Below are 25,472 nucleotides of genomic sequence, written 5' to 3'. Positions count from 1 at the left end.
TAACTCTTTGCAGTTAAAACATTGCAATCTAATGATTGCATTTTTAAGTAAAATGTTCCTTTAGATTAGGAACCTGGAGTTTAATTCTAGGTAGAATTATGTAGAATTTCGTTATTCCAATAGCATTTAGAGCAGAGTAGTGATAATGTATGCATATATAAAATAATGGTGCTAACAAAACTACTATATTTTGAAATTATTTGCAGCTTGTGGTTCAGCGGCTCGGTTTTGACACAAGAGTGACTATCTTGGGTCATGTGCAAAGAGGTGGAACCCCGTCAGCTTTTGACAGAATTTTGGTGAGTGAACCTGCAATGCTACACCAAATGTAGCACCAATGTAGCACCAAATGCTACAATTAAGCAGTTTGCTTTTACTTCCTTAGCACTTTTCATTAGAGTTTTGATCTGCCYCCCTGCCCTGCAAATGAATAATATTCTTCACCTGTTGAATTTGACAAATACGATTATTGTCCCAAATTAACTGGCTGAAGAGCTCAAGTTTGGAAAAGTGAAGCATTTTGCACAAGAGGAAATTATAGTAGGGTTAAAAAGCAAAGAACAATCTTGCTTTCTTTATGGATCATAGGGTATTAAACAACCTGCTATGATTTCAGCTACCAAGGAATAACTGGTTTCAACTTGATTTACAGAGGAATCTTGACCATTTCTGTGATTGAAAGCCATTTGCTTGTGAGTGCTTGCTTGAACGCTGAAACACTTTCTGTTTTCAGGCAAGCCGTATGGGTGTGGAAGCTGTACTTGCCCTTCTAGAAGCTACTCCAGATACTCCTGCCTGTGTTGTGTCCCTGTCTGGAAACCAGGCAGTCCGTCTGCCTTTAATGGAGTGTGTGCAGATGGTGAGTTACTGGCAAAAAGCCAGTTTGTTCAACTACAACAGACCACTGTGCACAACAATCAATGGTCTCTTGTAGTTAATACACTGATGGAAATGTGTGCAACACTTATCTGCATTTAGGAATAACGAACTTTAAGCATGTTCTCTATGTGTTATTACTTACTTGCAAACTACTGACAAACAAGAATGAAAATATTGTTTTTAAATTTGTTTAAAAATAAATAATACTATCACTTCAGATCATCTGCCTTTTATCTCTACAACAAATTCTTCAGGCATTACATCCATTTGCGTGTCATACAGCAGTCATGTTTCTTCACTGAAATTATTCAACACTAATTCAGCTTAAACAGAAAAACAACTGAAAATACAAAATAAATATATTACTCTTTCAGGGAGACTTCAGGTGTCTGTTCCTACTCTGGTTTTCTCCTATCTGCTATAATCTATGGTATGATAAGAACATCATTAATCAAATAGTAGCATTTTTTTATTTTCACTTTGGAAAGCTGGTTCAGAAAGATCCATTTACAGAAATGTATTAAATGATTAACTTATTTTTCTTTTAAATGTATTAAATAATCAACTTCTTCTTTTAAGACTCAAGAAGTACAGAAAGCCATGGATGAAGGAAGATTTGTTGAGGCTGTGAGGCTTCGTGGAAGGTATGGCCCATAATTCATACCAATGTATTTGTTCTAGCAGAGGGTAAACTGCTTGCCGTTCTGTTAATGCTTGATATTTCTCTCTAAATAATTTAATTTCTTTTTTTTTTTTTTTTGCATTTTTGAACTTTTTTATTGTATTTGAGAAACAGGTTTTTTTTTTTTTTTTTTTGCATTTTTGAACTTTTTTATTGTATTTGAGAAACAGGAGTAGAGGTGTTGCAGAAAGTTGCTTAAAAAGAATATTGAAATTCTTAGTTTTACATGTATGAATAAGAAAAAAGAACAAAAATAAGAACGCTGGTTCAGTAATGTGTCAAATTCTAGTGACTGTTATTAGGATAACACTCTAGCACACTGAGAAAAGAGCCTCTGTGATATTTGAGCAGAGTGGTAGCAACCATGCGTGTGCTTATGCAAGATTTTTGAAGCCATTTCCACGTAAGATAAGTCTGTCTGTAGATAAGCTGGTAGCTTTCCAAAGCAATGTTGGAGGGAACATTCTGCAGTATTATGTGTTAACAAAGCATTTTCTGTTTCAAGTCATTTAATAATAAAATACTTCATCACAAATCTATAAAACTCACTTGCCTTCTATATAGTTATTTTATATTTTCACAGTGTTATCTTTCAGGCATGGGCATTTTTCAGTGTTCTATCTTGTTTTCAGATATTAAAAAAAAAAGCAGTAAAAACTGTAATGACATATTGGCCCTTAGATTACTATTTTTAAAAATTGCTTTAATTTGGCTAGAGCTAGGGTTGGTTGATCACAGACTACACATGATGCAATATTTTCAGCTAAACATTTAGCAAGTATACAGTCTTCATCCTTAAAAACCTGTTTTACTCGTTAAGATGTTGTTATTTATACAGAGTAATGTAATCTACTAATAGTTGCACAGAAAGAAGATTAGAATTTTTAAATCCAGTATTGTAACTGAAGTTGTTGCATTTGGTATTATTTGCTCTCAGGTTTAGTATCATATATTGAAGGGCATTTTTCCTCTACAACTTACTTCCTTTTTCACTGTCTAAATACAGTAATTTCAAATAGGTAGCATGTCCTCACATCAATAGAAGAGATGAAAATTCTTATCCTAATGGTCCTTTTTTGGAACAGACAAGCCTTGCATGTTCATTCATCTTATTTATGAACTTTCGGGTCTGCCATAGAAAGTGGGATAGTGTTTTATTGATGAATATTCTGGACATAGCATTGCTTTGGATTTGGACAAGTTCAAGGCTAAATGCAATTTGAAAAAAGAGAGGTGCTCCCTCCAAAGGATCATTTGTGATTTTAAAAGAACTTTGTTCCTCCAAAAAATTCATCAGTGACTCTGGTAACAAAACATAATGGAAACAATGCTGTTTGTTTCTTTCTGAATTCTTTTTGTAAAGTCAGAAAATTGCTTCTGGAGCTGGGAGTTGACTTAATTTTTTACAAATCTAAGATCTTAAAAGTTTATTCTGTAAATTAGCATCTCTAATGCTTTTTATCAGTTTCTGAAAAATTCAGTAGTTTCTCTCAAATAACTGTGAGTTGAAAGCTGCTGCTGCTATTATTATTATTATTATTATTATTATTATTACTTATTTAGGAGCTTTGAAAACAACCTTAACACCTACAAATTACTGTCTCACAAAAGACCAGATGCTGAGCTTCCAAAGGTAAGGTTTCTTTGAGGATGAAATACACGACTTCCCTGGGGTATTGGAACTATATATTTTCCCTTAACACTCTCCCAACCTATGCCATAGGATATTTTATATAACTTATTATATATTATAATGGAAGAAAGAGGATTGTAACATACAACTTGATTTTTTTAATAACTAACTTTTTGTAAGTGAGATAGATAGAATTCTAACAGGAAAAATTTATGCAAGACACTTTTTTTTTTTTTCTTTCCTGTCTTAGATGTATCTTTGGCCCCAATTGCTATAGTATCTGGTGCTCATGATTTCTGTTATGCTCTTAACATGGAGAGAAGGAAAGATGATGTGACCATATTTAAGAGTATTGGGAGAAGGCAGGAGCATGACATATAGAAGAATTATAGCCCTTCCTTTCAAATGGCAAAACTCCTCAAGACTGGGGCAAGTTCAGGAATTCATGGGATAGAATAGAGAAGACACATGTATAATGTTTACCTTGTCTAATAAGTCACAAGAGACATTTAGCTCTTCTTTTCTCTGTAGTTTGTAAGTTACATAAAGAGGGAAATTTGGATTTATTAGAAAGTAGCCATTAAATATTATGTACAAAGAAATTTCAACCATATTGCATTTTCATTAATGGTTCACTGAATAATTTGTTTTTCTGATCATAGTTTGTGACTATGTTACCTCACTGGATAATTTCTTTTTTAATTGTTGTTTGTGATTATTAGTTACCTCAACTGCATGATTATTTTACTATTATCTTTTTTTTGGATTTTCCCAACTAAATATTTAAATAATGATTAATAATATATATCATACTGAGGGGAAAAATTGCACTGAAAATAGGAGAAGCTCATTTAAATAGCTGTTAACTATTCAGAAATTCTGTGGATAGCTAATAACATAATCACAATTAGCCATTTTAACTGGAAAAAAAACTATATAACACGTTGTGGAAACTTAATTACAAATGAAAGAAAACCTATCGAAAGCATTTAAAAGGACTACAATGAAATACCTGTAACAAGTTATATTTTTATAGTATTTACACATATAGTATATATTTTACAGTATTTACACCTATTTTAAAGTATGTAAAGCTATTTTGGTAGTACTTTTAGTAGTATTTTGTAGCTACAATGTGTGAATAYGGACACTTGGAGTGTCCAGACTGTAGTGCTTGCATCCATTCACACAATTGTTTTRTCTTGAGTAAAACTGATAACTAAAGGAACTAAATGCATGTCTACAGAATGCACATTATATACCAAAAATATTTATTATTTCATGTTTTATTTTACACAGAACCTTCTCTTAAACTATTTATGGTTAAATTACAAATGTATATCTGATATCTCAGGCTTTTCCATTGGAGTTATTGCAACATATATAAAGCATTTACCTGGGTTGCACATTAAGTTTGCAGGAGGGGAGACAATATAAACACAGTTAATTTGAGTCAGCAGGAAATGCTTTAAAAATTGTCACAGCCTAATATCTGAACATTTATTATATATGAACATTGTGAAAGATCTGAGTGCTCCTGTTTACTACTATATTGCCAGTCACTCTAAAAACCTGGCTGGTGCTGTAATTTAAAAATTATCATTGTTCAGCTTTGTGCGTTAATCGATGAAATATGCTCAATTGCATGTTGCTTGAATGAATCAAATCGGTTCCTATGTTTTTCTTGGCTGTTCCAGGTGCAACGAACTACTGCTTTGATAATATGAAACCGGTTGGATAACTTAGGATATTTCGATCATGTTTCTTGAACCTAGCTGAGCTATAATATAAAAACCTGAATGACTTGACTTGCAAATCAGATGAAACTGGTGAAAAGTCTTAAACAAACAAAAATAGAAAGAATGTCTTTTCTTCRCTGTTTGTTTCTGTGTGGTGTTCCACAAATGGAGCAAACAGGTTTATGCACCTTCTAGTTGACCTTAAATTTTGCATGGTTCCAGGGGTTCTGAAAACTGCTTTAGTACATTCCAGTATTCAGCCTCTGTATATTATGGAAAAATCAAGCATGGTGTACAAATGAAAGTGTTAATAAAAATTGTTATTTTTTTCCTTTTGCAGACTAACTTTAACGTGGCAATTTTAAATGTTGGTGCTCCAGCAGCTGGAATGAATGCTGCAGTGAGGGCTGCAGTAAGAGTTGGCATAACTGAAGGCCATAAAATGTTTGCTGTCATTGATGGTTTTGAAGGTTTTGCTAGAGGGAAGGTTAGTATTACATGAGTGTGGATAATATAGTACTATGTGTCCCTGTCCACACCACCACCTCTGTCATCTTCCTAGAAGGGATGTTCCGTGACATCATTGTGGGGAACTGATTCTAGAGATTTTATTTCACAAGAATATACACAACCTGAATTGTAACTGTATTTCTAAATTCTACAAATATATAGATTCGTTTATTTTTAGTGTTGCTAATCACTTGCTCTAGAGATACAAAATTAGTTCAGAAGAATCCCACTCTCAGCATTTGGTCAATGTTCTATTTTACAGTATAGTAGGTTTTCCACAGAATAACAGAAGAACCACTGATTCTGTGCAATGAGTTGGTGCATCTGTTTTCCTTTGCTGTGAGTAACTTTCCAGTGGTGCTTTTTAAAGGAGGGAGCTTTTGTGTTTTTCCAGATGAGTTAGATTCTTCTGTTCCTCTGCTTTAAATGCTGTGCATCACTCAGTGTTCTAAGGAGAAAATGGATACAAGACTTGGCCATTTCTACTCCCTAGTTTGCCTAGATGGAGCCATAAGTCCCCAAACTAACCTCAAAGATCTAGTTTTAGATTTTTGTTTCATCTCCAGTAAGAGACAATGTGAAAACAGGATCATGAGATGCATCCTGCCTCCTTGTTTCATCATGACCTGGAGGAAGAAAGAACAAATAGACAAAAATGGGAAGGGAGAAATTCAAGAGAACTTAAGTTAACCTCTTGGTACTGTGTGTTTTTTTGCCAAGTTCATTTATGGGTGCTGCCAAAGCACTCAATACCTGTTTCAACAGCTTTACCTTAAACAGTGCCTGGTACTTGCTGCATATCAAGAGAAGTAATAATTGGATAATTATTTAACAGAAACTTTTTTTTTTTTTTTACTTTAATTCAAAGATAAAGGAAATCAGCTGGGGAGATGTTGGAGGCTGGACTGGTCAAGGAGGATCAATTCTTGGTACAAAACGGTAATGTCAGTATTTTGGTCAATTGCTATGTTGAATTCTATTATGCTGTATACACTGTATATGATTTCATGTTCTTTTCCTTCCACAGAATGCTTTAAATCTTTAATTTTTTTTTTTTAAGTCATCAAGCTCAAATCATGTATTTTGATATCAAAGTATCAGTTCTGAAGAGAGTGGAAACAGGAGTCTGAACCTCCACTGAAAATTCCTTAGGGTCCTTAACACTTACTTACTTTCTTCAYTAGTGACATGATTCCTTACTGACAATCAGGAAGAAGTAGTTGTATTGATAGATAAGTAAAATGAAAACTACTTCATTGTCCTCCGAGAGTTTACCTTTTCAGCTTAGTAGTTAGTTCTTGTTTGCTGCAGTGTCTGTAGATTTTTATCTTTCTTCTGGTTTAATTATTTTTAGTACTCTTCCTGCAAAATATTTGGAGAAGATCGCTGACCAGATGCGCACTAACAACATTAATGCCCTTATGGTTATTGGTGGATTTGAGGTACATTGAAGTTTCTCATGTCTAAGTAGAATAGAATTCCTAACAAAAGGGATATACTATTTTTTTTCCCCTCAAATTTTATGTAAAGTGTTTGGTTATTACTGTATTTGGTGTTAATAGCATTAACATGCTGCAACAACATTAATAGCTTTTCGGATCAGAAATTTTGTCAATCACTGATTTATATGGAAAGCTGACATTCCAGATAATCACTAGTAACTGCAAAACAAGGTGTGTTAAATGGATAGGTGAGGTGAGATTTTGTTAAAAAATAGTTTTTAATTACTTCTTCAGTGCAAGTTCCAGATACTGTATGATACTTAGAACATGCCTCTAGCAGTTCTTAAGCTTTAGTAATAATTGCACTTTGGTCCCTTATTTAAGCCACTCATTTTCATGTATTGTATTTCAAAATATAAGTAATCTGGAAACGTGTTTCCATTTTTACCTAAATATTTCTTTATTTATGAGATCTTAATTCAGGAAAGTATTTGGGCAGTTCTTCCCCAGGGAAGAACATGCTTAAATACTTGATGACAAATGTATCATGCTTCCCTCACCCCACCCCCTTCTTTCCCCACCCATCTTGTTAGGGATGGCCCTAATTCAGTAGTATTAAGATTTTAAAAGGAAAGAAACAGTACCTGAAGATTGGGGAACTAGTTTGCAGTATATTTTTGTGCTGTACAAAACACTTGGTTATGTCTAAATTATGTACTCCCTTGCAAATGAAAGTTCTATTTATTGTTTGTTTTTAAAGTTGTATCTATTTTTAATGCTTTCTTTTTTKTGTGTGTGTTAGATTTTAGTGGTTCCTTAATGCTTTGACTTGCTGAAGTGTGCTGTGGTAGAAATGGCTCCCCCTGTGGCCCTTCCTATTTTATCATTCCAACCTTGCCCTTATTTTATTCATCCTAATTTTTTACCCAATGCCCATGCCCAACAGGCATACCTCGGACTTCTGGAATTGTCAGCGGCCCGAGAGAAATATGACGAATTCTGTGTTCCAATGGTTATGGTTCCTGCAACTGTATCCAACAATGTACCGGGTTCAGATTTCAGCATTGGTGCAGATACTGCTCTGAACACTATAACTGATGTAAGTCTATTCTGGTGTGTGCACTTATTAAAAAAGCAGTTCTGGTTAAAACTGACTAAATTGGCTAGAACTGGATATTTTTATAGACCAGAACTTTGGAAACATAATCTAGAAAATAATGCAGTTACTTGATACAACCACCTTTATGATACCCATTAAAAAGAGAAGTCTTATGGTCTCGATTGCTTCTATTAGGTTTCTTCTAAAATTGCAACAATTTATTCATAACTTTTGTTCCTTAATGCTTTTGGGTTTGTAACTACTAATTAGGATGACATACATTAACTGTATATTGAGGAAAGGAACCTAAAGCTAAGACCTGATGATAATTTAATGCACTACAGAAAAAAAAAATCTCTATTATATAAAATATTAGTACACCCAGCTGTAACAAACACTGAGTTAACATTCTTCTGTTCAGGAAGAGGTCATTATTTATATAACAATTTCTCTAATAATAAGAAATAGCTGTGCTCTGCTAATAAAACAGTTGTAACAAAAAAAAATGGAGACATATTATGAAGTATTAAAAATACCCAGTAACATAATGTAAATTAAAAACAGATCAATTAATACTAACCTCAGTTGGGAAGAAGTAGCATTGTTGACTGCCATGCAAAATGAAATTTGATTTTTGTCATGTGCACATTTGCAATTACCTGAATTGCTTAAGAAACAGCAATTCATTATACCTCTGCAAAGAGGAGCAATTCTTTTTCCATATATTCTGACTAAGTTTTGTCCATGATGTAACCACAGTAAGGTTATATTAAAAAGAAAAGTTTGAAAGAAGCATAATCTGTAGGTACAAACATATTGCAGATACATTTGTGGAGTATAATAAAGCATTTTACTAATCAATAGTAATAAGTCTAATAAAGCATTTCCCTTTGAAATAGAATTTTCATTTTTAATTATGAAGTAATTTCATTTCTTCCTCTATAGCATGCTTACTGAATTACGGTGTTAGAAAACTGCACGTTCCACTTSCTGATTTTTGTCACCAGTTATGTTGGAGCCAGAATGTAGGGTGTTTTTTTTCTCCTGGGTAATACATATTGACCTACAGTCTAAGAAATGAAAAACAATGAGCATGATGCTCATGCAGAGAGGGAACAGAATTTCACATTGCTTTTGAAAATGAAACATCAGGTCTTATGTCACTATGACAGTTTGAAAGATTCCTCAAATCCTATCAACTTCAAGAGCACTAACGTAATTTTTGCACCTGTTGCTTTTGCTTACCTTACTGACACAAAAATATTTACCTTTGTTATAATAAACCTCTAATTATGAAATTCCAGTTTCCCTAACACCATTCTTTTGTAGAAGACTGTAAGCTAACTAAAATTTTTCTTGAAGGTGTTCTTTTTACACAATTTAAGTTATAGAAATTGACCTTGTTTCCAGTTCTGGTAAATAAAAATATCTCTCCAAAATGACTGATCACAAATTAAGGTGAGTAAATAAAATGATTGTGCATAACACCTGCTTTTCTTCTCTTCTACATAAGCTTTGCGTGTTTATCTAACTGGCTTCTTTTTATAGGCTATTTCACGTAGAACAAAAATAGTGTTCTGTTTTTTTTTTTTTTTTGCTGTTGTGTTTTGCTTTATACTTAGAAGGTTTCTAGATACCCTCTGACTTCATTAGATAGCAAGTTGTCAGTATCTCCTTATTTTTAATACAGTAGCTGAACAGTTTTCCATTTGATAGTATTTACTAAAAAAAACTTTTGTACTGTTCTTACATTTTATTTTGCCCAGATTTTTCTCTGAAATAAATATTAAATGTAATAGCTTTACAAGATTTATACTCAAACCAATGGAAAATTAAGATTTACTCCTTTTTGAGGTGGAGCAGCAGAGGGGGAAAGACTTTTTTTGTTGTGGAAATATTTGTATGTAATCTTCTCTTTGGTTCTTTGAASATGTTCCACTCAAACTGATAATGAAAATTGGATGCTTTCATTCCTATGTCATATATTCAGATCAGGCAGTAGCGATACTGCCCTCTATTAAATGTGACTGATAGCCTCAATACAAGTCATATAATTGACTGTGGTAAACAGAAGTAGCAAATGGATATTAATGTCCATCATATTTAGTTTGTAGTATTTTTATTCCTATTGCCAGCACTAGGTGAATAATTTGCCATAGTTTTCAATGCTATCAGGTTATCACCTCTTATAAACACCAAAATGTCATCACATTGTCACAGTTTTGCTGTGGTACTGTTCTTACTTCTGTGTCCGTGTTCTTGACAATTTTCAGTAAGGTAAGTACATACTTTCCTGTTGGGCAATGAGGCCTTGTTTAGAGTTTGGCATTACTAGACACTTTTCAGTGTTAGGCTGTTTGCAACTTGTTCAAGCATGTAATGGTACCTTGAGACTAAGTCATATTTGCAAATGCAATGTGTTACAGTGCTCCATTTAGATAGATATAGTACTTGCAGTTTGGCATTAATTGTTTCTTACTTGGTGGAATCAGCAAAGATCATATATTATCTGTAAATAGTTACATAAATACAGAACTTCTGAATTACAGATCAGGTGAGAACACGCTTTGCCCTGATCATAGATTATGGATAATACTGTTCTTAATGACTAAATGTAGATTTTATGACTGACTCTGACTGTCTTGAAATTTTCCATTTTCCCATTTCTATGTTAAAGTGTAGGTTTGAAATAAGTTAGTGTAGAATTTGACTTTTCTTTCAAATAGTGTTTTAAATTTACAGTATGCTGTATTTTCACTTCAGTTTTCAGAATGTCAGTGCAAACAATTGTCAATGAAAATTGCACAATATAAAATACCTGGGGAAAGCTGGAGGTATCAGTATTAGAAATGGATATACTTAGGACTTTTGTGTCTAGGCTGACATAATAGATTATTCAGAAGTGCAGAATAAGAACATGAACTTGAATACTTCTGTGAAAAGAAGCATCAGTAAAACAATTACTATAACAAAAATATGAATATTCTCAACTTCATGTTGCTAATCTAGTGAAGTGTATAACAGAATACTATTTCAGCTAGACTTGCGGAACGTGACACAAAAGAAATGGTTTTGTTTTGTTTTGTTTCTTTTTCCTTACATAACCGTGAAGGCAAGAAATTCTTCCTAAATGAAAGCTGGCTTATTTAATGCAAACCTTCATCAGAAAGGAGGTTTAGCAATGCATTTAGCACTGGTGGAACTAAAAACAAAACCAGAAATCTACTCTGTAATTAAGTAGAGTGTATAAAAATAATTAGACTCTTTCAGCTACAGAACATGGTAAGAGAATGGATAAAAATTTAATTGGAAAACAAAGTCTACTGATGGGCTAGAAGATGCTGATGGAAGAATAAACCAGACCAAGGTATGGAAGACTATGGATTTGATTTAGGAGATGCAGAAGTAAAGGGGAAATAGAAAACGTATCAGCTGGAGATGGGGGAGGGGGAGAACTGAAGAAAAGAAGAAGCTAAAAATCCCAAATGTGTGCCTTTGACAGTCTGCCTTTTCCCTTCCTCAGAGGGAAGGGTGCAAGTTGACCAACTGGTTTGACAGCTAAAGAGTCAGCCCCAAGAAGACTTTTCTCATTGAGGAGCGAAGGAAGCTATGGTTAGATTGCCTTAATGCAGTCTCCATACAGTTCCCTTGGAAGTTCCCACTCTCCTATAACCTCCCAGCGCTGGTACTAGCACACACGACTACACACTAATCTGGACTGGTGTTCTGAACTGGTTCAAAATTAATCCAGACAAACTAACCAACCAGTTAAACTTTCATCCAGTTCAGTTTTGGTGACAGCTAGATGTGGGGCTAGGGCAGTTAATCCATCCCTTTCAATGGCAGTTTGCTATCAAATCAACATGAAGTTAGCAACACGCATTTGGTGCTTGACTGCAGGGATTTTTACAGTGCCTTTTTGGTTATACCAATAACTTTATTAATAATAACATAATAAAAGGGTGTGAAAAGATTAATCCATATTATCATGAAGGGATACTGTATCGCAATTAATATTAATGCAGCCTTCAGGGAAAAAAAAAATTAAACAATTTTTAAAACGACTGATAAATTCCTTGTCCTTTGTAATTGTTAAATCTACCCTTCATTGACAGTGTTTTCCTATTTTGCTGCAGTGATGTGAAGATTTTGCATATAATCATCTAATGCTTATGCTGGGTGAAGGTATAATCTTTGGATATGTTTGCTAAAATCACTTGCATCAAATGAAATGGTAATATTTAATGCAAGGAGAACATATCTTACACTGCAGACTAACTAATTGTGTTGGTTATTGCTCTAAATCTCCCTTCAACTCTATTTCGCTAAGACCTCGGTAGAAACCTTTTCAGAGAAACTCATCAGTGTTTTGCAGATCTCCAGGAAACCTTGCAGTTTTACCAAACCACAATGACTCGGTGCACTTTTTTAATAGTAATAAAATTTCAAAGCAGCCTGACTGAGCTGGGTTGGGCTAGGTAATTGCTGCTTCTCAATGAAGCTTTTTGGATGAACGAAAAGAAAAACGCCGTTTATCTCTTTTCTGGCTGCTCTGCTTCTCAGAGCTACAGGTCTGACAGCAGCCTTCTAAACTGTGTTTCAGACTTTAAATTGGAAGTGCATCCTAGCATTGTGTTTGTTAGAAGATTGCACTTCTAAAATACATAAGTGATAGTAGACTTCAGAATTTTTGAAACTCAGTTCGGTCACCTACCCCTGTATGGCCTGTTCTCTCACTGAATGAGATCCGCTTTCCCAGAAAAAAACCACAAGCAGAACTCTCATTTCCGTCTTTCTCTATTGCTTATASATACTTGTGTGAGGAGGCAGTCATTTGATCTGCAGTAATTTGCTTTTCTAAATTGTTTTGAGAAATTGAGAAGGTTGGACTTCTGTGAACATCAGYCTTTTCTGGGAGAAAGAGATTGACAGAAAGGGAATATACTATGTGATTAGGCTTTATTGTGGAGAGTCATTACATATGTGGCAATTTTTCAAACATCCTATCRTGACAGTTGGTAAAGATTAGTTTATATTTGGAAGAATTGGAATAATGTAACTAAAACGCAGTTACTGACTTAAAACAAGCTGTACAATCTTAACCCTTATGTAGTATTTTTGACATCCGTTAGGAACATCTAATCCGCTTCACATACTGCATTTATTTTGTAGTGTTTGGAATCCTCCCAAAAATCTATAGCTAGTTTTCTCAAAGAGTCTTTAAAATGTACTTGCAGACTTTAACTCATCCATGTGCACATGTGAGGTTCTTGGGTTCTTCTGGGCATAAATCCAATTTATGGGCATGGGAGTAGGTATGTGCTTTTTATAGAATCTTTAAAGGCATAGGGTAACTTTTTTCTTTTTTAATCTGAGTGGAAATAGACGCGTCTTGACCTTATGGGATAACATAGTTTTTAAAAAGCAGCTTTCCTTGTAGTAGTATGTCTCTAAGCATTGCCTTCAAATTGTAGGTGTTTTCGTAGTTAAATCTTTCTCAATTCCTTAGCATGTGTCAAACTTTGTTCTTTAAGTGGCTTTTTGTAGAATGACTTTCAAACTACATTTCTTCTATTTCTGCTCAACTGCTTCAGATCTGTATGCTGTGCACACTTCATATTCACTGTGTATTAACCTGGACTAATCTTTTGCATTTCCTCAAAGAGTATTGCACCAATGCAACCCCAGTGCACTGTTGTGGGATGTGCAGAATCTCTTTCTTCCTCCTCCCTGGGAATCTCACTAATTTTACTCATTTGGGCCAGTGGACAGCCAAATTTCCCATCACATGCAAGGAGTCATTAGCAGAACAATCCAAAGACAAGGAATGTATTGCTAATACTTGTACCACTGCTTCAGGCCTATGAAAGTTGTCTGCAATTACACGAGGCACGTTCCCGCTTTGAGGAGTTTTGCGTACCTGTCTGTGTGTTGCCTGCTACTATTAGCAACAATGTGCCAGGCACAGACTTTAGCATTGGTGCTGACACTGCCCTGAATGCTATCGTGGAGGTAAGACTGTGTATCTTTTAAAAATTAAGGCAATAAAATATGTAACTTCAGGGTATCTAAAGACCTTGAAATGTCTAATTTTCTAAAATAATTCACTGTCACTGGAGTTTTGACGTTTTATTATATATATATTTTTAGACTGATTAAAGATTAACCTAATTAAAATTATGTTGGATGTTTATAGTTTGGGGCTGTTTTGTTATCCAAGACTGATGCATTAGTGCTTAGGGCATTTGCTGTTACTGAGAATAAAAGATTTTGCTCGTTTTGATTTTGTTTTTTATCTTAAGTAGTTCCCTAGCATTATTTAAGTGAAAGAAGAAAGCACGTCTTAAATGTCACATTTACTGAACAGGCTAATGCCTTAGATCTCAGGGCAACAGAGCATTTTAAGTACATGGCTAACACTAAACACATGAATAATTCCATAGACTGCATTAGTCTTAATGTGTATTAAATGTATATGAATGGAAGTGTAGTATAAGCATTGAAGTCTGTCACTGATGCCTATAAACAATTTTGGGCCAGAACTTGCCGTGAATTAAATCTTCCATTTCAGTCACAACAATCTCAGTCCTCTAATTTTAGTCTTCCATAACTCTTTTTTCCCTCAGCTGCAACTGCTGTATGAGCTCTAAATTATCTACTGTCCCATTGAGATCTAATGCAAATGAATGAGTAAACCCCTACACTATGCAATCAGCTTTGGGATTTTTCCTAACCTTCCATTCATATAAAGAATTACAAAGAACTGGCCAAGAAAGAGTCTGATTTCAGAGTCAGGGCTTTGAGAAATGCAGATTTGCTTTCCTGCTGTGATACAGAATTATTTATTTATATAGAGTGAAAAAGCTCCATTAAGTGATTGAAAGAGAGCTATATCACAACACCTCATGGCCTCATCAGTGGGAGATGCATTACAGCATCCCTGGGATGAAGGCAGCCCAGGTGCAGCTCCTGAGCACAGATAGGAGCAAGGTAGAGTCTTGAAGCTCTCACTTCAGTTGTCTTCAGGGAAATATCACATGTCAATCCCAAAACATCTTGATTCCACCAAGATGTAGAATGGGTAAATAGCAGTAATGCAGTCATATGCAGGACACAAGTACTTTTACCACTTCATTATCTGTTTCCCTCTCACCTACTTACAAATGTCATGTTCTAAGCAGTATGCATGATATCACTAGAAGCCTGTAACAGTGATTCACCTGTTCAGTATGAAAAAAGAAAAGAAAGTGGTTGTACACATATTGCTATTTCCTCTTATTTCACTGTTTTATTATTTTAATTACAGTTTGTATAGCTTTTAATAACGCTCTGGCTATAAAAATGGCTATATCTATTTAAATTCCTTAAAATCAAGATGTTTTGTTTAAGCCAAAAATAGAATAAATTTGGAGGAGGTTTGAATATCAGATTTTCAAGGAAGCTGGCTCAGTTCATATGATGGCTCAATCAGCAATTGAATTCCAAAAAGTGCTTTAAGTAACCTTGCCTGCATGTCTAAAACTTTTGAGCTTTGGCCTGTCCAGCCTATGGAGTAGGATATGAATTGGAAAACAAACAAACAAACAAAAAAAAAACAAAAAAACAAGAAAGAAACAAACAAGAAGACATGGTCAGGACTTAATTACAAAGCAAAATTTTATTTTGAATGTGGTCTCTTCGTGAGAAGATCAGTCAAACAAATGGCTGCTGCCATTTTCTCATAGAAGGCAAGTTAAAATGTATACAAATATTATTATTCTGTTAAGTTCACACTGCCTGTAACAGTTCTGTTTGCAGGTAGCACCATTTTACTATTAAATCTGGTGTTGTGGTCTCTAATCTTTTTGAAGGGTGTTATTTTGCATATTTGGATATAATTGATTTCTTAAGTCCATCAGGAAAATTGTCAGAACATATTTTGTGGAACTGGAAGGAGGGGAAACTTATTTAGGAGACAGAAGAGGGCACTGGGAGGAGAAAAAGAAAAGAGAATAATTTGAAATCCAAATCAGTTACCTGATCCAACTCACTGCAAAGTTTCACGAAGGCTAGTGGCATATGGACAAGCCGCAAAGGGCTGCTACCACCTTCTGACAGCAACAGTCTTTCTCATTATAGCCTAAGCTTCTTGAAAGCTGTTCCCATAACCGTGAATTAAGAATTTCTACTTTTATACCAGCTGCACATTTTTTTCCTGAAAATAGCTTAATGCTGTAAATAATTCTGTAAATATTTCTTTCCTAAAYTGATGATATGGACAGAAATAATCTTCTGTTGCCTACATGAGCACARTTAATCAGGTGTTTTATTGCCTCCAAAATCCAACTTTTATTTTCTCTGAAGAATGAAGTTTAATAGGAAGAATTAGATTTTTTTGCTGTTCCTGGGATAACTTAACTTTAATTTTGTGCATGACTGCACAAAACCCATCTTTGTATAGATTGGTATAAAAGAACTGCCACTAAAGACAATCTACCTGTATTTACACATAGATTATCGTTACTGGCAGCTCTTCTAAAGCAAGTGTCACGCTACGAAGAGCTCGTCAGCAAGAAATCCAACTTGACTGTGAAAAGCAAAATACCTTTTTCATCAYAAATAGTAGAAGTAATGCTGTGAAATTCTAACTGTCATATGAAAATAGTAAGATGCAAGGAGACAGCAATGAGACAAGATAAAGTAATGGTAATGAGAATCCATAAATTAATACAGTAAAAACATTCAAGACTTTTTTTTTTTTTTTTTTTTTTAAGGAATTTACTTCTGTTTTTAGTATGTGATACCACAACTTGCCTTTGTGGTAACTGGTACTGTAAAGTTTAGATAAGCTGAAACTAAATAGTATAGTATGAATTTTTAAAGATAGTATATTGTAGGCATATAGATGAACACAAACATGTTGCTGCTAGGCTGCAGAAGACTACCACTAACCATAAAAAACAAACAAACAAACAAAACCTATGGTTATTAAAGCTAAAAAAGACCCCATATTGATCTAATATTTCCTGTATCTTGGGTCCTATAATCTCATCCTGTAATTTTTACATCAAGCTGCTGTTTGAGTAAGAAACCTTATATTGTATCTGCTATTTTACTGCCCAAGATTCTTTGAATTTAATCAGTGCCATTTTTGTATTTGGGTATTTTTGTCATAATCATGCTGGGAGAGGAAGAATAGTAGACAGAAGACTGTATCTCTGCCTTATAGTCAATAATAGAAATCCTTTTTAGAAAAAAAAMCCCAAACCCTAAGGTCAGTAATACCAAAACAACTCCATGTTGTTTGAGCTTGTTTGGTGTTTGAGTATGCTGTTAGTGGAGGGAGAGTGTTTGGGGGGGGATATCCTTTTAGTTTATCCCAAACCCATCCAGATTCCTTTCTCTTTCCACCCTCTGTTGCAGTGTAGCATGATAACTTGGGAACCATAGATTCTGCCCTTCCTCTTGGCAAAAGCCTGCTGGAAGCAGCATCCAGCTTCCCAGCAGTCCCTAACTATTCTACTCTGTTTTCTAGGGTTCTGGAAAGAAAAGGGAGAGAAGAGAGATGGGAAGGAGGGGGGAAAGAAAGAAAGGAAGGGATGCATACCACAAATGGAAACAAAGATGATACGGTGCTCTGGTTGCAGGCATATTAAATAATCTGCAGCTTTGTCTAGTCCTTAAACAGATGTTGGTGACTCAAGGTACCAGGATTTCTAGCTGCTCAATTTGAGATGTCTTAAAAAGGTCTTATTTTTTACAAAGCTTGGAGATTGTCAATGTTTAGGTCTCTCAAATGAAGGAAATCTTGGCATGTGTATTTATTTCTTCAGTATCTAAAGCAAAGAATTTTTATATCATAAGCTAAGCATGTAGTATCATCCAGTTTCAGGCAGCTTGTTTTAAGAGGGTTAAAATTGGTGCAGTGCTAAGTCCTAATAAAAGTAATAGGGATTTTTATAAGTGTGTTATTGTTTATCATAAAACAAATGCCAGTATTCTGCAATAATTCTCATGGAGTCACGCCCGGAAGAGGAAAGTAGAGTGCTTGAGGACACTATAAAACCCAGGACAGGTAGAAAGAATGTGTCATTTTGAAGAACAGATAAAGTTCAACCTAGCCTTTTGTGACATAGTTTGCTATGGAGAGGTTTCACAGGCAGAGCAACAGAACATGCTAATCCATATTGTGAATGCACTCATGTGAATTGTGCACGCGTGCACACACACACACRTATAAATGTATAAAAYGCATAAATGAAACTATATGTATCTTTTGGTAGTTGGACCCAAGTAAATGCATATGGTTTCTTGGATATATTTCTGAAGACAATATTGCTTGCAATCTTAATTTCAGCTTGAAGTCCTGTATATTCAGTTATCTGAATGTTGGTTCTGGTTATAAAAATCTGTCATGGAAAGATAGGCAAAAATGCCTCAAATATTACAGGATCTGTAGCTATTCAGAAAATGAGTAAGGTATGGGAATTTTTTTGATGTTATCATAATTCAAGTTTCAAGATGATGAACTTTACATATTGTTCCATTTCTTTAATTTTTATTAAACAGAACTGTGTAGGGGACAGTAGATCAGTTTTGAAAAACTCTTCTCATGTCTAAGCCCAGTATAATTTCTATTTATTTATTCTGGAGAAAAAAAAGAAATAATAATCTCTTTCTCTCCCTTACTCCCTTCATGAAAGGAAGATGCATTGTCTGTTTGATAACTTTAACAGAACATTGAAAGGTTGCTGTAGAAATATTTTCATTTCAGGTTGTCAAGAGCTTTTTGATTATTTAAACCTGAAGATACTTAGTAATATAATTTCCCTGGGTCCTACTACATTGAAGGTTTTCTCTGTTACTCTTTTCTAAATCTCTTAGGCAGCTCTAGTAAATATTGATGTTAACTGGTGCTATGTAAACATAGACCTCTTTGCAGAGGATGTTTCTTATGCTGGTCTGGGTAAGATGCAAGTGGAGATTTCAGTCTTATAGTAAGTATCTATATATAAACAAAAACAAAAATAGCTCCAGTAGTGCTTGAAAGAATGATATTTGTGTGGATATAGTTATTAGAAAGTAAACCATAGGGCAATATGTGCCTAGGATTTAATTTTAAGAAATTGTTACTGTTAAGCGTAGTTGAGAATGCAGTGAAATTAAAAAAAAAAAAAAAAAAAACTTTCAGTAATGCGTAGAATTAAAGCAAAGAAGAAATAAACTTACTCAGACCAGAAATGCTGAAAAGCTCTATTATATCTTTATATCTCTGTTAGAAAACTATCATAACTTTTAAGTTGTGAAAGGCACAAAGTGAGATTAATTATTATTTTAGTATTTGCAGGAAACAAACATGGTTTGATACTAGTAAAGCATTTTGTTTTGACTGTGGTGGTCCATGTATAATTCATAAGAAATACTTTCTCTGGTGATAATTTTGATAATTAAATGAGTTACGATGTCTTGGAATTTTAAAAATATATTTTTTATAAATTCTCTGGACCGTATTACCAAAATGTGAGATGCAATTGTATGACACAAGAAATATATGTATTTTTTCTTATTGAATGTCCTGTTTTTGATCAGACATGTGATCGCATCAAACAGTCAGCCAGTGGCACCAAGCGTCGTGTATTCATCATTGAGACCATGGGTGGTTACTGTGGTTACCTGGCCAATATGGGGGCCCTTGCGGCAGGAGCTGATGCTGCTTATATCTTTGAAGAACAGTTTGATATTCGAGAGCTCCAGGTATGTGACATTAGATATATTTTCCTAATTTTTAAGTAGATCCTAAAACTACTGTGCATATATAGCATGCTGTATATTCTAAGTAGATGGTTAATGTTACAGAAAAAGATATTTTAGAATGTAGCTAAAAGCTGCACTTCTCAGAGTTTCACATTCATATGACAGTTTTTAAATCCTGTTATACTGAGGAACATCTACCCAGTTATTTTTGGCATCATGTTCAGTTAACTGGCAAAATTATTGTATTAGCTGCTAAACACTATTATGTCAATTGTTACATTTATATTCATCTGATTGAAACTCAAGTTACATGTGAATGAACAGAGCTGAGCTGATTTAAAAGAAAAACAAAATAGGATAAAAAGAAATAACCTTTTTCAGTATGAATGTGCCTCAGCTCATTGTTGCAGAAGGCTATTCAGGTCAGGATTTTAGCAGGATCTGAAGTGGAATAGATACTGACTTTGATTGATTGATAGCAAAATCATTCAAAGGATGTTTGGAAGGGTTATTAAAATAAAAATCTCAGGCTTTAATGATTACAGATTAGGACATGACTTTGCATAGGGTCTAAGCAGATGCAAAACTTGTCTGCTGTGAGGCTTTTACACTTCTGAGGTAGTTGGTGCTAGTTGCTGTCATGGACAAAATACAAGGTTAAACAGATGCAGATTTCCTGAAAGAAAAAAGATGATGTGCCAGATGAATTGTAATTCCTCACTGCTCCTTCCTCAGTGGCATGCACTCTTCATATCATATATGAGAGTGCCAACACAGCAATATCTTACCCTATCCATAACAAGAGTATTGTAAGTACTGGGAGTAAGAGCAAGATATGATCTTCTATAGCAGTTTCTATATTTCAACATATATCAAAGTTATTCAACTATGTGCTCTGCCAGTATAGCATACAGAAAAACAGTATGTGGTCATTAAAATCAGTTATGGATGATGTGGAGGAGGAAGTTAGTTTTAATCCAAGATGAATAGCCACACAGAAGAAATCATCCTGGATTTCTGAAAATCAATTGGTTATTTGAATTTGCACATAATACTTGATGTGGATCCTTTACAGAATTTTTCAGGATAAGGCAATATAGGCTCATTACAGTTATTTTTAAAGAGTTCTGCAGGAGTTTTGTTAAAAATGTTCTTGTTGCTTCTAGGCTAACGTGGAACACTTGACTGAAAAAATGAAAACCAGTATTCAGCGTGGTCTAGTGCTGAGGTAAGCAAATGTAGGTTTAATAGATTCCAAAAGTGATGCTGAGCTTTTCCAGGCAAGTAAGCTGTTTGGCCTCTTGGGAAGACACTCCAAAGTATATATACCTTGATTATTCCCTTAGCATGAGATGATTGTTAATAAAGCTGTTGCTCCAGAAGGCAAGCCAGGGAGCTGTCTGGAATCTGAAGTCCGAAAACTTCCTCCTTATGTAAATACATGTGCTCTAATAGTAGATATTTTTCAGCCTATTTTCTCATTGGTTTTGTCTTTTACCATAACTCCTTTTCTTAAGGATAGTGTAAAGTTATGCACATGCACACATGTACCATAGCCCTTATGATAAAAGTCCTACTCGTATTTTGCCAGATATCACAGGATAAAACACGTTTCAAAGAAATCAGAACCTTTAAAACTTGTTGATTAGCATGCTTTTAAACTACACCTTTTCCTTAGGCAGTCTGAATAAGTCTGCAGCTTCACACTGTCTTTCATGAGCATTTATTTTCAGTCTGCCAAGTAGTGAAGTGATGAAAAATGAAATCCACATCGAATTGTATGAAGAAATCATCGTGTATGTTCAGATTCTGCTAGCTTTTTACAGGGCTTAGAAAGTGAGAGCATCAAGTTATGTGATTAGGGTGAAAAAATATCTGACAAGAGGCATCAGAAGGTACTATTCATTATGCCCATTTTATAAAGGACAAAGTGATGACACTGGATGTATATAACGTCTGGTTTTATGCATTTTTTCCTCTGTATAATGACCTTGTCGGACATAAAATGGTATTTTTCACTACCCTGTACAACAATGGATGCCAGCTGACCTGCCAGTGATGTCACTGTAGTAAAAGTAATACAGGCTAGAAAGTGCAAACACGTTACACGAAAATGAACCTGTGTGATGAGTGTTGACTACTGGTATCAAGAAAATGGGAAAATGTTTATTGTAACAGCTATAAAGAAAGACATCCACTACTTTATAATTAATTTAACTGTATCTGGCCTGAATTATTACAGAAATGAGAACTCCAATGAGAATTATACAACTGACTTCATTTATCAGCTGTATTCTGAAGAAGGAAAAGGAGTTTTTGACTGTCGAAAAAATGTATTAGGACACATGCAGCAGGTAAAAATGACCTTAAAATTGCAGACAAGCTTAGCTCAATGTGTACAAAGAGCACACACTCTTCAAGAATGTCAAGCAAGTCTGACTCAGGATGAAAAAAGAAATAAGTATGTGGATTTTTGTTTGTAGGTAACTCGCAAGTACTTGTTAGCATTAAATTTTATTGCAATTTCCTCTTAAAAAGAGGAAAAAAATCTTAGATTCTTCATGATTTTCATTTTTATTCCTCCCCCTCTATATATTAATAAACAATGAAACTTTCTTAATAAATACTACAGCTATTTTATTATTATTATAATGCATTCATAGAACACACCTATCTGACCWTCAGTAATGTATCTAGCTTATGAGTGCTGGAAGAGATGAAATTTGGTTAATAAAATAAATACATGCAGATGGAYTGCAGATGCTAGAAGAGAGAAGTTAGCTAATTATTTTCACTGTGATCATCTTTGCCCTTCTAAAAGCTTCTCCTTGCAGTCTTTGTACCCTCCCTCTCTTTATCTCACTGTACTGCTTATTAATGGGCAAGCAGTGAATTTCTGATTTGGTTACATTAACCACTAAGACTGAGGTGGAGTCAGGAGTACATGTTGAGCCAAATTTCTCAAGTGCTAAGAGTAAAAATCATTTCAGATTCAGTGTATATTTCAGTGTATATTCCACTTATTCTTTTTTATTTTTAGATTATTCAATACAAAGTTTGGCACTTTCTGTTTAAAATTTAGCTATTTTAAAGGTCAAGACCAGCCTTGATTCAACAGTTTTCTATTTGGAACTATGTGAAATTGTTTCACATACTGTTTGTCTCATCTGCTACAAAGAAAATGGACACAAAAGTCATACTTTACTTTATATAATACATACAGATTTTTTTTTTTTTAATCACTTTTGTTCCCAGAGCTATGTAAAGTCTCTGCTCTAATATTTGGAATGAAAGTTGCCATAAAAACTGCAATTACTAGTCTAAGAAGTGCTAGCCTGGTTGCTTCAATTTAAGTTCATATACAGTAGTCCAGCCTTCCTCATTCCAGCTGCAGGACGAGCTATGCTTTCCAGGCTTCCTGGATTACACTCAGCACTTACATTTCTTACRCTCATTCTGACACCTTCTCCTTCAACAGTTTCCTGTTTTGCTGAAACCAGGGTTGCCCTGTGGCAGTGTGAGAGCAAGGCAGTGCTTTACAGTCAGCACCCAGGGGAAGTAGAAGAAAGGGAAGACACTGCCTTCCATTTCTCTGAGTGTAAAATCCTGTTGATTCCATGAGAATTCCAAGAGCATTTAAAGTTTTAAATGTTTTAGTTTGGTTTGTAGGGATTTCCACCCCCCCTTTTTTTTTTCTAAGTGGCAGAGAGGGAAATAAGAGATAGAGCAGGCCAACATCAAAGATGACTGATAAAAGGAAAAGACATGGATACTGGGTATGATACTTAAACTAACCCACAGTTATATATTTACACAGGGTGGTGCACCTTCGCCATTTGATAGAAACTTTGGGACAAAAATTTCTGCAAAAGCTATGCAGTGGATCTCCAAAAAGCTGAAAGAAACATACCGAAAAGGTGCAGAAATATTTAGTGCTATCTCTCATTAGTTTTCGGTTAGCTATTACTATGTAAGCCTACTCTACTGTATTTAAGCAGGGCTCCATAAATATATAGAAGTATATTAGTTTGTTAGTTAACATACTTCTTTCCATCTTGATTAAATTTTTATTATTCAGTAGTATCTTGCTGTGCTTCCAGCTGTAAGAAAATTTCTTCTCAAGCAAGGTTGATGCTTTATATAGCTGTTGTCTTATCACCCTTTTTTTAATATATAAAATGCTAGTATAATTGCAGTTTTTCATGCATGCAGGAATTGATGGTTATATAGTTACATCTGTTCTTCCTTTTTGTTTCATGGTGGCTACATGGGAGACAGAAGAAGGTAATATGTCTTCTTTGGGAATTTTTGTAAAAGAATTTTACTTTACTAAAAGAAATCTAATTTAAAACTGGATGTTAAAATTCAGTCTTATCATTGATTAATTACACTGCATTTTCACTCTAACTACAAAAATGAAATTAAGAAAGTGAAGTTGTCCTAACCCTATTAAAGTACTAATTGATATTTTACTGTTAAGAATTCCACTATAAGCTCCCTATTCAATTTAATTACAAAAATGGAACATTTGCCCAAACAAGTATGAACAAAATAGATACTGAATTATTCACTCTTTTTAGGAAAAGTATTTGCCAATACTGATGACTCAGTCTGTTTGCTGGGAATGCGTAGACGCAACCTTGTTTTCCAACCAGTGGCTGAGCTTAAGAATGAAACGGACTTTGTGTAAGTAGAGAACGCTAACATTTTAAACATCTCGGCACAGGCTTCCTTTGCCACATCAAAAGAACCTCTTCTCCACAGTGCTGACACAGAGCTTTTGCCAACCTTTTTATTGCACTTTTGTCTTTGGCCTGCATTCAGCCAGTGATTCACTTTGTTCACTTGTCTTTTCAAATAACTTCCTTCATGTTTTCTCTATTATCCTTAAACTTGGAAATCTCTCATGATGAATTCTGAATGTCCACTACCCTTTTAGGTAACTTTCATAATCATTTTTACTCTAATAGAATTACTGAACTTCAGTTTAGTGTGCATTTTTGTGCCCACTATGGTTTCTTGTCTCTAACCACCACCCTCCTGTAAAATCTTTTCCTTCCTTCAGTTTTCTGTCCTAATTTCTCCCCCTTTTCTCCCAGATATCAATAACGAAGGCCATTAGTAGTAGTGTCAAATGAGTTACAGAATACATTTGTCTTGGCTACTGAGTAAATCACCTTCTCTCTTTTCCCCTCACATCTCTTACACAGACACAGGATTCCCAAGGAGCAATGGTGGCTGAAGCTGCGACCACTGATGAAAATTCTGGCCAAGTACAAGACCAGCTACGATGTTTCAGACTCAGGCCAGCTGGAGCATGTTGCTATGCACAGCCCAAAAGAAGCAGAAACTGGAGCCATCTAAAAAGATCATTTTAGATAAAGTTGTAATAGATACACATTGTGAGTAACAATGCTTTAGAATTGTTACAGCTTTGTTTTGTAACATTTAAATTATTGTACCAGCACTTTATGTATGTGAAACATTCAGCTGTCACACAGATTTTTGTCCTGTATTTGTGTTAGGTTTGAAATAAACCCTGCATCTAATGAATAGGCACTGTTTACCAATATTACCCTTTAACAGTAAGTGCAGCACAGTTCTATGCACTCTGTAAGTTACTCATTTACTGCACTTTGTTTCAGAGTACTTACACACAAAAATAAACATAGAGGGCTAGCTTTGTGTTGAGTTACAGGATGTGTTTATGTATCTGAAGTGAAATAAAGTATTGTTGCAAACATCGTGACTGATC

General features: G+C 34.6%; 1 protein-coding gene across 4 annotated transcripts in view; it reads left to right on the top strand.

The window, feature by feature from the left end:
- The window catches only part of PFKP (phosphofructokinase, platelet), a 48,244-nt gene extending 22,781 nt beyond the window's left edge, over positions 1-25,463 (top strand). The window contains exons 9-23 of one of the 4 annotated variants that reach the window (XM_026070593.1): positions 207-299; positions 734-859; positions 1,459-1,523; positions 3,125-3,194; positions 5,274-5,420; positions 6,312-6,382; positions 6,798-6,885; positions 13,844-13,996; positions 19,553-19,717; positions 20,884-20,945; positions 21,960-22,071; positions 23,535-23,634; positions 23,996-24,001; positions 24,298-24,403; positions 24,928-25,463. In XM_026070593.1, coding sequence (XP_025926378.1) covers positions 207-299; positions 734-859; positions 1,459-1,523; positions 3,125-3,194; positions 5,274-5,420; positions 6,312-6,382; positions 6,798-6,885; positions 13,844-13,996; positions 19,553-19,717; positions 20,884-20,945; positions 21,960-22,071; positions 23,535-23,634; positions 23,996-24,001; positions 24,298-24,403; positions 24,928-25,081 — 1,518 coding nt within the window. In that variant the 3' untranslated portion in view covers positions 25,082-25,463. Of the gene's footprint in view, positions 1-206; positions 300-733; positions 860-1,458; positions 1,524-3,124; positions 3,195-5,273; positions 5,421-6,311; positions 6,383-6,797; positions 6,886-7,831; positions 7,985-13,843; positions 13,997-19,552; positions 19,718-20,883; positions 20,946-21,959; positions 22,072-23,534; positions 23,635-23,995; positions 24,002-24,297; positions 24,404-24,927 lie in introns of all 4 variants that reach the window. The other 3 variants (XM_026070594.1, XM_026070596.1, XM_026070595.1) reach the window with 3 other exon arrangements.
- Positions 25,464-25,472: the final 9 nt, after the last annotated feature.

The sequence above is a fragment of the Apteryx rowi genome, unplaced genomic scaffold, assembly GCF_003343035.1.
Source record: "Apteryx rowi isolate R43461 unplaced genomic scaffold, aptRow1 scaffold_314, whole genome shotgun sequence".
Lineage (NCBI taxonomy): Eukaryota > Metazoa > Chordata > Aves > Apterygiformes > Apterygidae > Apteryx > Apteryx rowi.
The sequence above is the reverse complement of the archived record's forward strand: the minus strand, read 5'-3'. Positions and strand labels throughout refer to the sequence as shown.